The following is a 16,857-nucleotide window of genomic DNA, read 5'->3' as shown; positions in this document are numbered from 1 at the left end:
TCAGTCCATCCACGTAGGTTTTGTCTAGGAAAAACCTCCATTGCTATCAGACTTCCTGGGATATATCAGTTTGCACAACAAAATCATACGAGAAATGTTTTCTAACTCATTTTAGGTTCATACAAATAAACTTTAGAGTTGGTAACGGTCCAGAAGAGATCAGGTTATATCATATCATTAAAAAAAAGTAAATACAAAGTAAGCAAAAGTCAGCCACCTAAGGGACACTGTCAGGCAGAAACATCAGCCCTACAATAAGCACCACACTTAACACTGACACAGCTGGATAAAGGAGGGGGATGAAGGAAAGATGAGCAAGAAAGAGGGGGAAATCCCAGGAGGAAGATTCCCAGGAATAATGGAACTCCTAAAGGAGGGCACTATAGAGAGGCCAGGGAAAACACACATGAAACCAACATATTTCTAGAAACCGGACAATTCCGTAACATAGAAGGTAAGCTACTTGCAGGAAGATGAAAAGGAATCAGTAGAGAAATGTTTATTTCTTATTTTTCCAAATGGCTACTGAGCTGTAGAAAGAACAGGTCTGTCTCAAAGAGCCCTCATCAATAGTGCTAATTCAGCCAAACAGCTCCAGAACTGATGCACTTCCAGGAGAGAAAAATCCGGTTACAGAAATTGAAGGATGCAAGAGTAGAGTAGAAAATAAAGAAAGCATGTTCCACCAGCAGAGGACAGGAACAAAACACTGAATCCAAGCTGAACAAGAGATACCAGTTTTGTCAAAGGGAGATGTACACTACAACAAAAAACAAAACAAAAAAGAACAGAACAAAAACCCATCCCACAAAGAAAATGGAAAACTGCTGAAGAAATAAAAGGACACACATTTTCCAAAAGATTTTGTTTTATAATCAAATTTTTTTTTTACATAGACAACTGAAACACACCAATATTTTGTGCGAAAAATATTTTTAAATAAACTTTGCTCGGTCTTGATTTTTGTACATTCTGATATACATATGTAACAAGGTTTATGGCACTGTAACCAGGATCAAAATCATATAAAGGAACAAAATAAATGCTCTCATTTAGCCTTTCTGAACCAAGCTGGCTGCTGTTGCACTATTAGACTTTAAAAATTATTATCTTATTATTAGTGGGCAGCCAACTCTAATTGGTTTGAACACTCAAAACAAACCCCAAATTATTATTGCACAAGAAGCCAGTGAAGGCATATGGCATAGAATGATCAAAGTCCCTTGCTGTTAAAACCTTACGCCCCAAAATAGAAAAATAGAACTGGAACATGAAACACGCCAAATAAACTTCTTTCTTCTTTAGTTTGAGTCAGGAGTGTGAAAAGTGCCTTGCAGACTTTTTAAGCTGCTCTGATTTCCTTTGCATCGGTGAGCATTTTGCTAGGTTATCTTTAGCAAAGCCTTTGCAGAACGAAGGCCCTTATGTTTCAGGGAGGGTTTTTTTCTGCTTTGTTTTGGCTGTTTGTGTTTCATCTTCAACTTAGGTTTCTTCAGTCTATGAACCTGCACAGACTACTTAGCCATAAACTCTACAAGTAGCAGGAGAGGAAGGAAAAATAAAAGGAAAAAAAGCCCAATATTTCCTCATCTTGTTTTGATTTTATAAAGTACTCCTTTTGCTCCAAATCCTCCCTGCTCTGCCGGCATCTGGGAAGGAAATCACAACAGCATCCCAAGCACGGCAAAGTTCTTAGATCTTTTAAAAACCTTTCCTACAAAAAAAGGTTTTTTATTCACAAAAAGTTTGCCACAAAACCCCCCCTTTGAAAGCTAAAAAGAAAAACCCACAACCCACCCATCACTGCCCCAAATCAAGTGAAGAATAGGTTAACCCCTTCACTGAGCGCCTCCTCGCAGCTTTGCTGTCACACGACAGTCTCTACGCCGATCAACTTTGGTGTGAGGATTCGTGGTGTAACACCGTTGTTTAGATCTTCTTCAAACTCCAGTAACTGCCCCATAAAGTTAAGGTTAGGGGAAATGATTGGTCGTTTGCCTTTTACAAATTTATAGGCATCCGTCATGGTCATGCGCGTGTGCTTCATTAAGTACGCGATAACTATGGTGGCAGATCGGGAGACACCAGCCTGGCAGTGGATGAGGAGACCTTTTCCACACTGATGAGCTTCCTCTGGAAACAAGACAGACAGAAGAAAATAAGATTTTTTTGCCAGTTCATAAATTAGAAAAAGCTCAGTGCAATTAAGAGTAACTTAGTGTGAACAGTCCCTTTATTTGACTACAAGCACAGCAGCATCTCCTCCCCTTCCCCTCCAGTCCATCTTCCTTTGGTGTTTCAGAGTTACTGAATGTGAAACACAGGCCAGTCACACTGAAAATCCTCACATTCACTTTTATCTCTATTAGATGAACTGCACATTGAGAGACACTGGTGCGCTGCACACATGCACTGCCAGGGAGATTTATTTAGGAGGTCAAGTCCCATGACGAGACAGCTCAGGCTCCATCTCCACCTCCGTCAACATCGCTGTGTTACACTGGCATCTCAACCTCCCTTTCAAAGCAGGACACCACCTTTTCAAAAACAGGTATTTTCAGATTGAATTCATAACAATACATCTGTTTCAAACCCCTATTCTTCAAGTCTTTTACAAAGCTACTCTCGTAATGAGCTTCAACAGGGCACTCTGCTGTGGTGTCTCTGCAAAAATCAGAGGCTGGATCCGGTTTACACCTCTGCAAGACTTTGGTGGTAAGAGACCTCAAATTCTGGCTCCTCACTTCCTGCATGTCAAGCTTTGCGTATTTTGACTTGGTCACCTTCAGCAGTGTGAAAAAGGCAATTTGCCATCCCTGTTTTCACAACTCAAGCACAGCATTGCATTCTGCTGAACGATATCCCTCCAGAGCGTCTCACTGGGCAAGTGGAGGGGAAAGGACGAGGTGGAGGGGGAGGGAGGAAGGAAGGCAGACAACAACAATCACACACACAATCACACACACGCTCTCCACCAAGATACACCACTTAGAGAGATGCAACCTGGGCAGGATTCAGGGAGGACAGAGCCCCTGGAACCACATGCTAATAGGACATGAGAAAGAGTCACTACCACACCATCCTCAACTCCCCCAGCTTGCTTTTAAAATAGAAGATAAAACTTTCAAGATGTGACACTTCAATCTATTTCTTTTGTTTTAATCTGCAGGAGGAGCATGAATTTAGCAAGTTTTGGCATGAATCCAACCCCACCAAGAATATGGTTCATCCTACCCCACGTGTTCAACCTGTATTGTGAAAGCATAAATGAAGCCAACTTCCCTCCAGACCTTTTTGCCAGTTAGTATTTCAGAAAGCTGAAACTCTTAACACATTTTGACACACTTTCCCAGAGAGTTTTTGATGATTTCACTTCCTATGGCTTTAGTCTTAGCTAAACCTGGGTTTGGTTGTAGTTTTTTCATGACATATTTAAAGAAACATAGGCCAATCATCTGCTGTTTAAACATTTCCAAATCTTCTCAAATGCAATTTAAAGTTTACCCCGAGGAAGGGAAAGCTTTGACTATTTACTTACCCAGCTGGCTAAGTTTGCTATGGAGAAAAACTCTCAATGGAGAAATATTTGTTTATTAAAAACAAAGACAGACCCTCAGGCTGTAATTATTAAATGGGAAAAAAAAATAGGTTTTGAAAGTGTTTCTAAACCTTTTCAGGGCAAGGCTGCTTTCTCTGCCCTTGGTAAGGCCATAAACCAAACACTACTTTTAGTGGTTTTGAGAGCTCTAATCCTGCAGTTCATAGGGATGCTGGGTGCAGAAGTCTCCCTCCCACCCAAAAGTACCTCAACAGAGCTTTGCAGTTTCTCTGTGTAAGCTTAGCCTATTGCATCTCCCCATCTTGTTGAATCCAAAGTTTAAGGTTTTACTGGATTTCTTGACCCAACTTTTCTTCCCAAAGGATCAAAGCCAGATTCCCCCTCCCCTACCCTCAGAGAAGGTTTCCCTTCACCCAAACAGGGGTGTTCACCTTGCCATGCACACAGTAATCAGCAGATTCAGGAGCTGACAGCACTACTGGTAGAGCGAGGATTGGGTTAGAAACACTAGGGAGAATTTGGTTTTAAGCAGAGATCCTTTAGTCCTCTACACTGTAGAGGACAAGCCCAAGGGCTCATGGTAGAAGCTCTCAACGGTAAGACTCAAGCTTTAATGCTGCACTCCATGTGAACTGCAGCATAAGCAGCAATTTGCCTGTTCACCTTCACTAAAGTAGCATGGCTACAGACCCCATGCATCAGCGCACAATGACTCCCTGCCAACCGAAACACAGCCAGACTAAGCTGACAAGCTGTCTGCTTCAGAGCAGCGAGTCCCTGCCCAGCCATACGGCAGGGGCAGATGGGCTCTGAAGAATATGCTGAGCTTGGACCTCCTGCCCCAGGGCCCAGTCCCACAACCGGGGCCCAATCCTTGCTGAGCCCAAGAGCACCTCCACAGAGCCAGCACAAGCAGGCTTGAGTTTCAGGAGCCGTGTACCCACACCCTGATTCAAGGGCCATAAACACGGATGTTTTGAGGGCAGAGAGGGTGACAGCTCTGCACCCACTTCAGCATGGGGTCAGCTAAGGACCTAAGGTGTGATGAAGCACAGAAGCACACTTCCTTTGGCTAGTTAAAGAGATTAGCCCAGCCTCAGCACAAGAAAACAAAATTATATGTCAGTGGTCACCCCCGCATATTCCAGAGAACCTCTCAGGACACATACTTGTGCTGGGGAAGCAAAAGTGGACTATGCTGCAAAAGCTGTGCCACAAAGACATGTAGAGGGACAAGGGAAGGTCCTCAAAACCCAATGTCCTCACTGACCAGCCTTGCTTAAAGAGGCCATCTGGCTTTAGCCTAGATGACCAACCAGAGCTGAACGCACCCCTGAACTTGGCTGAGGGTTATGCTCCATGGGTCATAGCGAGGTCTGGAGCAACACGGGCAATATTACTGGGTCATTTCTTCAGCAACCTCCCCAACAAGCTGCACGTCTGTGGTAAACTCAGCCTACAGGGTTTACAGGCTTATTAATACAAGTTTTCTTCACAATCCACTCATCCACACATACACTCTGGAGTTATAAATCTAATGACAGAACAAGTAAAGTGTGAAATTTTGTCAGTTTTCTCATGAAATTAAGTTAGGAAAGACTCAGCCATCATTAAGAATAGTTACTACGAAAAACTGGCTGGAAGCCACCGTGGAAACTAGAAATGCAAAGGAATCAAGAAGAGGAGGTGCCAGGTCTCAGTTTTCTGGGGTTTCCTGAATTTGGAAGCCTGGAGGTAGGCATTGCTATCAATGAATAAAAACTGTACCTTCAGGCTACTTAACTGGATATGCCAGAGATGAGAACAAGTAGAAATGTGAGGTGCTCAGCATTTCTGACAACCTAAACAAAAGCAAATATGGTCTTCCGCAGCCTTCAGGGTAGTTAGCAAAGCATAAAATTCACCCTAGGTTAATACAACAGGTAAAAAAACCACGGGAGTATTTCCAGTCAAGGATAATTACCAATGAACTCAAAAGCCTCTTCAAAATACTGCCTGAGATTCTGCTTGTTGCTATCAGTGGCTGGGAGCCGCTTGTAGTTGAACATGCCTTTCTCGTAATGGTACAGGGGCAGGTGGGTGGTCACATTGATTACGTAGCCTATGTTCATCCTCTGCATTTTCTCCAAGTCCTGAGCATCGTGCTCATTTCCAAGGAAGAGGAAGGGCAGGATGGGGGTGAGCTCAGCATTCTCGATGTCCGGTGTGGTGGGGATAGACTGAGGTAGCGTGGGGGGGACAGCAGATGCGCCGCCCCCTCCTCCCCCCTCTGGGCACTCTTGCAGCTGGAGGGAGTTATCGCAGAGGTTTTCATGGTTCTGCTTGAAACCGCTGAGTCCTCCTGGGAAGAGAGACCAAGCAGATATTTTGGTTAGACACCCCAAGGTTGGCAACGCTTTGGACACACCCTTCTTCAGAGCACATGCTGGGGCCACCAGGACTGGAGCTGGCTCTATTGTCCCCACCACCACTATTACAGTGACCGATGTTGGGCACGGCTATCAATGGCAAGGGTTGCATGAATCAGTGGCACGCATTGTCCTCCCCTCCACAAGGGTGACAGTGCCACGGAAGAGGCGCACAAACACAACTGTGCAACATCAGTATGCTGGGGCTGCCTCACCTATGAGCCCATGGGAGGAAGCAAAGGGAGGGGGGAAAACAAAACAAAAAAAGAGACAAAAGGCATTTTTCCAAGAAGGAAAACATCACCAAGATGATGAGCAAATGGGCTATCACCACACCAAAGCAGTGAGCCAGCTGGGACAGTCTTTTAGCTTTACCTGTCCACAGCAGATTTGCCTGCTGGGAGCAGCCCTGCGGGGCACCCCCTGATCCAACGCCCCCGAGGAGGGGTGGGTGCCCCACAGAACCCTACCTATGCGTGTGGGGCCAAACAAAAGAAAGTCGCTCCCTGTAACCAAACAGCGACTGAGGCGCTCACTTAACATGTGGCAAACAGCTCTCCTTTCTCTGCCCCGGCTGCCTGAAAATATCTAGCAAGAGTTATTTTTAGGACATTAATATGGATTGGGAAATGGATCCAAGGGGGGAGGGAGAAGTCACTTTTTTGGCTCGTGCCTCCCCTGGCTCTACTGCACATCTTGCTGGCTTTTTCAAACAGCATTCCCTCCCCCCCCCCCCTTTTTTTTTTTTTATCAGAAGGGCGGCTCCGCAGAACTGGAGCAGAAAAGCAGACCTCCTTTCTACACCTCATTCGGCAATTACATCAGCCCCAGGCTCCCCACCTGCCCGGTTTCCATAGCGATTACACAAAGCACACAATGACATCAGCTGGCATGACATCAGCTCTTTGAGCGCAAACAATACAAGAAGAACTACTTTGTGTAAGGCCTTTGGTAGGAGGCGGCGTTCCTGGGAGCCGCTGATGTAATGCTAACAGGTGGCTCCTCCAAAAGAAAAAGGCGGAAAGAGGAGAAATCCAATGATATATTCCCCCCGCCTCGCTCCCAAAAGCACACGTTTATGTTGTACCAGGATACTTGGAGTCATGCACCACATCGAGACGGGCCAAGTGTTCAGACTCAATTGCACTTTGTTAAATGCAAGCCAAAAAAAAAAAAACCCACAACCAGGACGGGGGAGAGCTATGCTGAAGTTACTAGAAAGAGCTACACTAGCCAAAATAAATGCTGAATGTCACCATCCCAATAAAGTTATTCTTGAAAAAAGAAAAAAAGAGGTTGTCTTTTCCCTGCTCTTTCACAGTCATCTAGCGAAGGAAGATTTTAAAACACAGCAAAACACGCTGTCACACAGACTCTGGATCACACACAGCAAAGGGCTTTGATGCCAATGTCTTGAGTGCTGCTACTCCACATGTCCACACACCTGCCCATAGGGTGGGACCCACCCAGGGACCATCTCGGTGCCCTACACAGTACTCGATGGGCACGAGGCACCCAGTCTAGGTTACAACCATCTAAGTCCCTCTAATACAAGTACCCTTTTTAATGTGCAGACTTTTATTCTTCACATGCTGCTAGTAACTCATCTTCCCAGAAATCCTCCAACTGCCCACAAAACAGAGTATTTCCCCCACCTCAAAAGCATGCTTGTCTTCAGCTGTTTCTGCTGTTTACAGAACACAAAGCAAACAGATCTGCCTTAATCTCTGCTCACAACGTTGTTACAACAGGGGAGCAGGATGGAAAAATGAGCAAGGACAAAAATCTGAGCTCAACTGTCAACTGCACCCCTTTTCAGACCCTGTCAAGGCCAAATCTTCTCAGTTCACTCAAGAAAACAAACAAGACTATGGTCCCCAAGCTGAAGATGTCTGAAATCTCATCCAAACAGACAGCCCCAGCCTAGAGTCTGGGCTAAAGGCTAAGCCCTAACTCACATTCCCATCCTTCTGCATAGGCAAGCAATCCGTTCAGCCTAAATATTGCTGTTTAAACAATAACCAGAGCACGCCGGGATTCCTAAGAAAACCCCTGAAAAATAAGTTGCTTTAGTGACTCGTGTTTGTAACAGAAGCTGTTTTGTGGTTGAAGCTGCTCAAGCCATTCCAAACCTGGGACATGAAGGAAGCGTTGCAGAGGGCAGCAACAGGAAGTGTGGAGGAGACGCACAACCTGGCAGAAGCTCTTCACTAGCTCAAAAGTAAGGTGCATTTTAAAAGCAGCTTTTCACCTGCTATTTGCCATATGCAAAAAGCCTTCATCTTATACAGGCAGCCTAAGCACAGAGGCAATACAATATATTCACCAGGAAAGACCATTAGCATGCACAGCTGTGCGGACTGAGTGACAGCCATGAAGCCTAGACTCAGCTGTGTAGCCACCTTCAGTGACAAACCAAAATGCCAGCAGCTAGATAAGCCACCAGCGTTCACTTCTACAGAATGTCATGGTTGTAACCTGTCTCTTCTAGCTTTAAACATACCACATAGCTTTAATAACCAAAGTACAGCAAAAAGCCTGAACCACCCAGTCAGTTTGACACAGCCCACACGTGGATGTGGAGAACATGCCAAGTGCTTTTGTGCACACTCTGCTCCGAAACGGCTGCTGGGCAGGATTTCATGGGGGTGAACCTACCCAAGTCCAAACGAAGATGGACATGCAAGGATTTCCAGCACACTGGGGAACCCAAGATATTTCTATTATAAGGAAATTAATCAAAGCAGGACCCTTCACAGCAGGTGGCCTTGCCTGCATCTAGTGGAACACAAAAGACTGAGGGCTCCTGCTCACCACTGATGCAAGAACCAAATATTTTTGCAGTTATCACTGCATGACATCTTCCAGCATCTTGCCCTGCCAGAACAGTTAGTGAGCAACAACAGACTCTGGATTGTCAGAGACCTCAAAACTTTTAGGAAGTTTCAAGTCAGCACCGTACATGCTCCAGCTATTCACACTTGTTTGTTCAAGTTCTTTGCAGCCATCTGCCCATAAACATCTCGCTTAATGCTTCTCAAAATCCCCCGCCTAGCAGCACCCGGGCAGCAGCTGCACACAGATTTTCCCAACTCCAAAGCCACCCAGGAGCCTGGGGCTTGCACCAGCGCTGCGAGGCCAGGTGAGCAGCTGGGCAGGAGCCAGAGCAGCTCTGAACAAATAAAAAAAGACAAGCAGCATGGTGCTTGCATGAAAATCATGCCAAACATGGTGTCTGTCATCTGCCATCAGAAGAGGGCAAACACTATGCAAAACAGGCACAAGAGGTATGTCAGGAACTAGGCAACCAGCTTTTACAAGGGACCATGACCTTGCACTAGAGACAACTATCTTCAAGGAAAGCAAGAAAAACAAACCTTACCTGCACACACTTTATACAAGTGGGTGGGTTTTTTTGTTTGGGTTTTTGGTTTGGTTTTTCTTTTGGGTTTTTTTTGTGGGTTTTTTTGGGTTTTTATTTTATTTTTATTTTTAAAGAGAAGATTGAGAATTAAAGTACAATGAGTACAGTAACACCCACCCTCCTCTGTGTCTTCTCTGACACCTCTTTCAACCATCACTGCTGCTCTATAGCTGTTTGACTATATGCAAACTAGGATGTGGGTTTACATGTTTTGTGAGATTTGCAGCATGTTTCCTATCTGGAAACAGGCTCTTACCCCACAGTAAAGGGAGTAAGTGACCTTGTTCCCTCTATAGTGAGAGCGCTTACAGAGGCAGTTAGTGTGAAATACCCTCACTATAAAGCAATACCTTTGCATTACCTCATTGGTGTGGCCATACTTTGTTCTGAGCATGACAGGTACTGGGTGTTCCTGCTACAATTACAAACAGGAACGTATTTTCATACATGACAGACTGCAGATGCAGGACCCACATTTAGACAGAACACGTGGTCCCAGGAGACAAACAGACCTTTTATACAGCTTTCAAAGCTGTCCAGGCGGATTTCTGGATCCACTCATCCTCGATTACAATAACAAAGCATCTCAAAAAAATAAAACCAAAACCACACAGGCACATGTGCAACAAGAGCAGAAATCCCAGGGTGCTGTGAAGTATCAGCAGAAAAGATGTTTGGTCTGTAGCTTTCCCTCCTCTTGACTTGCTGGGCTCTTGCAGGGGGAGCAGCAGAAAATTTGGCGATACTGGGGTTCTGGCCACCAAAAGCTTCGCTCGCTCAGGAATGAAGCCAAGTTTTAAAACACCCTCTCAGCACACACACTGTCAGTACTGACACAACAAACCAAGCCCCTGCAGCTGCGTTTGAGTGTGCTTAAGGTCGAAATGTTACAGTGAGCATTTGGGGCGCAGGATGGAGATATGGACAATTGGTGCGTATCTGTTTAAGATGACGCTTTGAATTTGTGCAAGCACAGCCTGTTCCTTTAAACCTGTGACCTCATTTATTTACATTACTGCAGAAAAGCACTGCCAGAAGCAACAGCTGATGACAGTCTCATGTATTTTTCCACTAAGACAACAATTAAACTGCTCCTGTGTTATTAATGAACAGATGACTTTGTGTCAAGTTGATTCAAAGTGCAGGATGCCTCAAGGTTAGGCAAACGTGACTCCAGCATGTAAAAATAGAGGCCAGGTACTGTCCAGACACTTCGCCCACCCAGTGCTGTGCCCTTCCTCAACCTGGCAGGAGGGTCCAGGCCCTGCCGTGCTGCCGTCAGTGCCTGGAGGTCCTGCTGCAGGGTGGCATGCTGGTGCTGAGCCACCACTGCTTTAATGCCAGCATTCAGGCTGCTCCTGTACCATGGGCAGGGAATGCTATGGATTGTAGCACCATGCTTGAGTGAGATGCACTTACCTTTGAGCACTGTGCTTGCTTATCTTTTTTCTTTACTGTCACATATTCCTCCCCTTTGGCTCAGGCTACAATTCCTCCTGGCTTCAGAGGTAGGTAGCACTGCTTTCCTTGTGCTGACCTTCACAAACCAGGTTACAGAGGGCTGAGGCTGGCTCAGCTTATTTGGAGGCAATGTCTTGTCCCCAGGTCACATATCTATTGTAAGAGTGCTTTCCCACACAAGGTGAACCAGTGAACTCCAGCACGGAGACACCCCAAGGGACACCACTCCCCTCTGACATGGGTATGCTATTAGCAGCAAATCCATCACAGCTCGCTTCCTTCCACCAAGGGAAAAGCAGCTGTACAGGCTGAAGCAGAATTCAGTCAGTATAAGCCAAATCCACTCCCAGGATGTGGACAACCATCCAGACCATCTCTTCATACCACTGACCAACACAGCCATGTCTGCAGAAGTTTATGACTACACACAAAGGATCTTGTATCCGGGCCATAACAAAACTGAAGGCCCACTACTTTATCTCCAACACCACCAGATGACATGGAAAAAGGAAAAGCAGGAGAAAAGCACCTAACACTCCATATTTCTTCTGCAGTACTCCCTTAGCCTCAAGCAGGTGCAGGTCTACTGGGTACCAAAGGTACTAGCAGGGAGGACATGGAGACACTGGGGGAGCATCCATAGAGCACGAGTGCTAAGACCACATTGCAGTGGAAGATCTAGCCATCATACTTTCCCACAGCTGTTGCTGGCACCATTTCAGCCATAGCAGAGATGGTTCAACAGTGCATACTGGGGATCATTCCCTGTTCATCCTGAAGTATGAAAGAAGGGATACTCAAATTTCCTGAACAACATGACAGCCACTTTCCTTGTCCAAGCAGAATTCTGCTCATGTGGCAAAGAACCATGCTTCCCACACCTCTTCTGGAGCAATGGGGCCAATCCAAGCAGGTCACTGTAGGAGTGTTCCTACTCTCCAAGACAGATGTCCTTCTCACCACAGCTGCTGCTGAGCAGTGCTCAAGGCTTGACCCCATTGCTGTAGAAAGCTCAACATGGTTGAAAAATACTATATTTGGCCCACACAGTGGGAAGCTGAGATGAGACAGGCAACTCCTGTCAGAAGGGGTGGGGACCTATCAGACCACACTCATCCAAGTGACATTAGGAGTTGCTCCTTTGATTTCAAGGAAATTGTGGTTTTGTTTGTTTTTAAAACACTGGAGAGAGACTTCTGTGAGGTCAAGCCCACAACAGAGGGGAGCCCATCCTTCTGCAGTACAAGGAGACCACAGTGACACCAGGACTGCTTTACACATTGCCATTCCTGATGTTAAAGGAAGGGGGGACCAAATAAAAAAAAAAAAATCCATCCTTTTACAATATAAGTATCCACATTTACCTCAGCAACCCACATTGCCTCCCTGTTTTACAAAGTCAAAGGCAGAACAAAGTCTTTCTACTTCTATTGTTACTGGCAAGTAGAATAAGTCTGACTTTCTGGTCCTGAGCGTATTTCTCACCTGTCCGCAGGAGGCTGAAAAGACCCATCGCAGGGTTTCTGTCCCTGTCGCCTGCATGGCATTCGGCATCAGCCTTGCCACAAAAGATTAAGCTTTAAACAAACATAAAAAAAGTAAAAGTAAACATAGTTCACAAAGAACAGCTTCCACTTCAATACACTCAATCTAATCTAATCTCTCCCTCTAATCGAGCTGCCAACTGCACTTCAAAAAAAGGCAAAACCCTGCATTCCAAAGAATTTGCAAGGTCATTTTTTTTTTTTCCATGTGGGAACTATCCCAAGAGATCAGCTTGTACACAAGTTCTGGCCTAGAGGAGTTACAAGCACATCCTTGACACAACTGCTTTGGGGTCCCTTTAGAAGTCAAGTGCGTGATGCCAGATAAAGTGGAAAGGTTGCCCCTCAGCATTGAGGCACACGCGTGCACATTTGCATGCAATTTCTAATTTCATCTCGCTATGGCTCACGCCCCTTGCCACAGCACATCCTCTCCCACTGGCCTTTGCATTCCCTGGCCTCATCTACTTCTATTTTGTACTTTGACACCAGTCACCGCGCAGCTGGCTATCCTAGGGATATGTCCCAGGAAGGCAGGAGGGAGGTCACCGAAAGCCCCTTCCCCTGCTGTGCTGTACCAGAGATGCTGGCTCTGCCCAGCTCGACTCTCAGCTCCCCCCATTCCACCACCACCTCCTATCAACCTCACTGTCACCCCCAGCACCTCCCACACCTCAACACATGACTTGCTTCTTTCCACCATCAGCTCTCACCCGTTTGCTTTTCTTCTTCTGAAGACCACTAGATCTTCCAAATTAGTTCCAATTAGAAAAAAACAATATTGTTTTTTTTTTTAACCTGCCACTAGGGATTTCAGTTTGGGATTTTTTTTTTGTTGTTGTTTTAAACTTAGTTTTTGCTCAGCTCCAAAGTTTTGGGCCCATTCAAATCCCACACATCCCTTCCCTACCCTACTCACCAGCTTTTCCAAGAGATGCCACTAATTTCTGGACTACTCATCAGCCCATCCAGAAGCTTCTGTGAATACTTCTGGACCACATCTCTGAATTCAAGATAGTGGTTCCAGCTTGTAACTGGAAATCCCCCTATGCTAAGTGTAGAGTCTGCCCATTTGAAAGAAAAAAAAATAAAGTATTCAAAGGAAAATAAGCCACATGACTGCATCCTTCAGAGCACACGCTATCCTTGGGGAACAGTCACGAAGGTGAAAGAGGAGAAGGCCTGCTCTCAATTTTGGTACAAGGATTAAGCTATACAAGAATGTAATTAGGAACAAGACAAGAAACCCCACAACCCAAACACACTGTGGTGACAATTCTGCAGCCACAGACAAGGACTGGACTTACCCTCCCTGGAGGGCAAGCGTTTATAGCAGAAACTCAAAATTAGACACATTACAACTTCTCATAGCAAAAGTATGCATTCCCGTGGGGATGTAGGCTAACATGAAGTCCAATTAAATAATCACTGGAAATGTCAGCATAAACCCTGAAGGAATACATACTTCTACTGTGAAATGCTCCCACTGGAAATCATATTAACAAAAAGGTCATCAAGAAATGTTAAAGCTATGCACAAAGGAGGCAGGGGAAGTGAGGGGGGAGGGAACAGAAACTATTTTAATGCAATAAAGATACCACAAATGGTTTTATATTGACAAAGAGCTATGAGTCTGTTTTCACAGACAGAGGTAGAGCAGACCAGATTTGCCCAAAACACCAAGGGTTGGTTTTTTTTATTATTTTTTAACTTATTACCAATTCTCTCCCTGTCCATCACCATGCGCATCCCTCAAGCAACTGGCCTGCTTGGCCTGGAGACAGCCAGTGGCCGGTGTGATCATGCACGAGCATGATGCAAAGGGCTTTGGCTCAGCATGTCTGAAGAGGGAGAAGGGTCCCGGCACTGTGTCAGACATCTGTAATCCTGGATGCGTAGGGGTGGACATTTCCATTTAATTCACATGTTTTAGAGAACACTTGATATTTTCATGGTTCAGCCATCTATTTATTCACTTTACCCTTTTAAGGGCAACCTCTTCAGGTCAGCTTCTTTCTAACGACAGAGGAGGCTGCTTTGTTTCTCCTGAGGATGAACACAGGCTCTTCTCCAGTCCAAAACACTGTTTCTCCACATCAGAAACATCAGCAACATTTCCATTAACTAACGTGAAAGGAAAACAGGGTGCTGATATACCACACCAGCCTTTGGAAGTGCCATCCATTCCTGCTGGATCTAAACTCTTTTTAAAGTGAAGAATTCTATCCCTTTGGCTAGAACTAATAATAATAACAACAATAATAATAACAACAATAGTATCTGGCTCTGATTTGACACTTTCCAGCAAGGTATTTCAAAGCACATGAAAAAAACCAGAAAATAAAGGGTGCTGCCTTGACATATCCCAGTAGCACACTGTCCAGAAATAAAAGCAGCAAACTACTGGATCTAGCATGGACACAAACTTCAAGGCCAGCCCTGTCAACACTTAAATACTAATGGTCAGACAAGCAAAGCTAGATCTTAAAAACGCCAAAGGGCAAGAGAAAGTTGACCCACTTTGCATCCATATATTTCAGAGTCATGGGAAAAAAACCCCAAACATATTTACAGAATCCAGAACTAAACAGCAATCAAACAAGGAATCTCTTCAGCCAGATCAAAACTACCCCAGGTCTCCTTGTTTCCACAGGTGAGTTAACACTAATGTTTACCAGGAAGCATAAACACTGTGTTATCCCCCAGAGATGTCATGCTGCCTTGCAGGACTAACACAAACACCTACGAACCTAGGATTAACCTCATGTTAAATGATCACATTAAGTGGTTTTGTACCTAAAATATGCCAGCAAATTCTAAGCAGCAGCAAAAGGCTTACTCTTAGTTCCATCAACTGAACAGACTCCCATTACCTTAGCAGAGACCAAGAAGAATGAGAGCCCATCACCAGCACAGTACAGGTCAACTGCTCTAACAGCTTTTACTTTAAAACATTATTGGTCAACTGCTTACATAAGGCTTAATATCACACTTTGGAACAACCAGCCATAGCAACCAATCTGATATGACAGAATCTTCCATTTTCCAAATCTTTTTAAGGCATTGTTAAAAAAAATATATGATAATTCATGTGTGGACAAAGCAGTAACATTTGTTCTTCTTTTTATTACCTTTAATTAGAAGTGGTTCTTCTCAGTTGCAGTGAATCAACCGGGAATTAACCCAGGCATGCTGTAGACTTTTTAAAGCTAGAGCATAGTAAAAGAGTTGGAACCAACATGTTCACATCACCTTATTATTATTCTCTTAATTTATTTTTTCTGATTTCCTCCTTCGAAGTCATCATCTTAGAAACAGAGTCATGCGTACATGCAAAGCAGCATCTAACCCTAGTGGGAGGGGTGGCTCCCAAGCCCTCCCACCCACTGGGCACATTCACGTCCCCCCAGCAGCGGGTGACGACAGATTTACAGTCATCCCCACTGCGGTAACCCCAGATCCCTCTGGTGGGGACAGCCCAGTGCAGGGACACATGGGCTGGCTGGACCCCAGCCAAGGGAGCTGTGGGTGTAGTTGAGCTAGACAAGGCTAGTGTTGCCCCAAGCGGCAGCAATTAGAGGCTCATTCCTTCAGGACAAGAGGGACTAGGTGGCACCCAGATTTACAAGGTCCCAGTTGCTTCCTGCAGACTTGTTGGCTCAGGTCTCTGCACACACTCCCCTGGGACATTCTTTTACAGGCACCACTGAAAACAAGTGCCAGGAGATCATAAGATTGTGCCCCTTATGGATCTTGGTCTCTTCACTGGCAGTGGAGCTTTCCGTTAGAAAGGAGGTAACCTGCTCACCCAAGCAGAGAAAGACATGAAAACAAGCCTTGAATTTTTAGAAGAACAAAAACCACTTAGAGACAAATCAGAGCCTACAATTTCACTTCAGCAAAAATGCACTGTTAAGAGAAGAGGGGAAAGGGGTGCTCCTAAATCCATCTCCCACTTTCTGCAACAGGCAGCTGTGTTGTTCCAGAGCACCACTGTGATGGTGGATGAACCTGGGTCAACCATACTTAACACCGATGGCAACAAGAGAGATGAGCTCAATGTTACAAACAGTGCAGAGGACAGAAAAAGAAAACCCAGACAGATTAAAGTGACTTCTCCAAGGCCTCACAGCAAGTCTGTTGTGTGTGCTTAATCACAGAGCAAGACAATAACCATTGCACATCCTTAGCCAGAGCTCCCCTGGCCCCAAGACTGCCCTGCTGTCTAGGCACACTTATACCTCTAGCCAGATTACCCCCTTTCTGCACCACATGGGAGAGATACTTACCTCTCCCATCTCCCCCCATCTCCTTTAAGCCCTAAAATGCTGCTGTACAGTTCCAGAACCAGGTCAGAGACCACCTTCTGGAAGGACACATGCTCCTGGGGAACCAACATCTTTCAGAGCAGGGGAGGACACACCAAAGCCAACCTCCAGTGGGCTGAGGTGCATCTGGAGT

The 16,857-nt window shown here is 45.3% G+C and overlaps 1 protein-coding gene across 2 annotated transcripts in view; it reads right to left on the bottom strand.

Annotated features, from left to right (window-relative positions):
- Positions 1–850: 850 nt before the first annotated feature.
- Positions 851–16,857, bottom strand: part of DUSP10 (dual specificity phosphatase 10) — a 28,228-nt gene continuing 12,221 nt past the window's right edge. For both annotated transcript variants that reach the window (XM_074817859.1, XM_074817858.1), the window contains exons 3-4: positions 5,523–5,900; positions 851–2,133 (exon numbers count right to left, since the gene is read on the bottom strand). In XM_074817859.1, coding sequence (XP_074673960.1) covers positions 1,868–2,133; positions 5,523–5,900 — 644 coding nt within the window. In that variant the 3' untranslated portion in view covers positions 851–1,867. The remainder of the gene's footprint in view (positions 2,134–5,522; positions 5,901–16,857) is intronic.

This window comes from Strix aluco, chromosome 3 (assembly GCF_031877795.1).
Source record: "Strix aluco isolate bStrAlu1 chromosome 3, bStrAlu1.hap1, whole genome shotgun sequence".
In the NCBI taxonomy this organism is placed as follows: Eukaryota; Metazoa; Chordata; class Aves; order Strigiformes; family Strigidae; genus Strix; species Strix aluco.
Note: the sequence above shows the minus strand (reverse complement) of the source record. Positions and strands in the feature narration are given on the sequence as shown.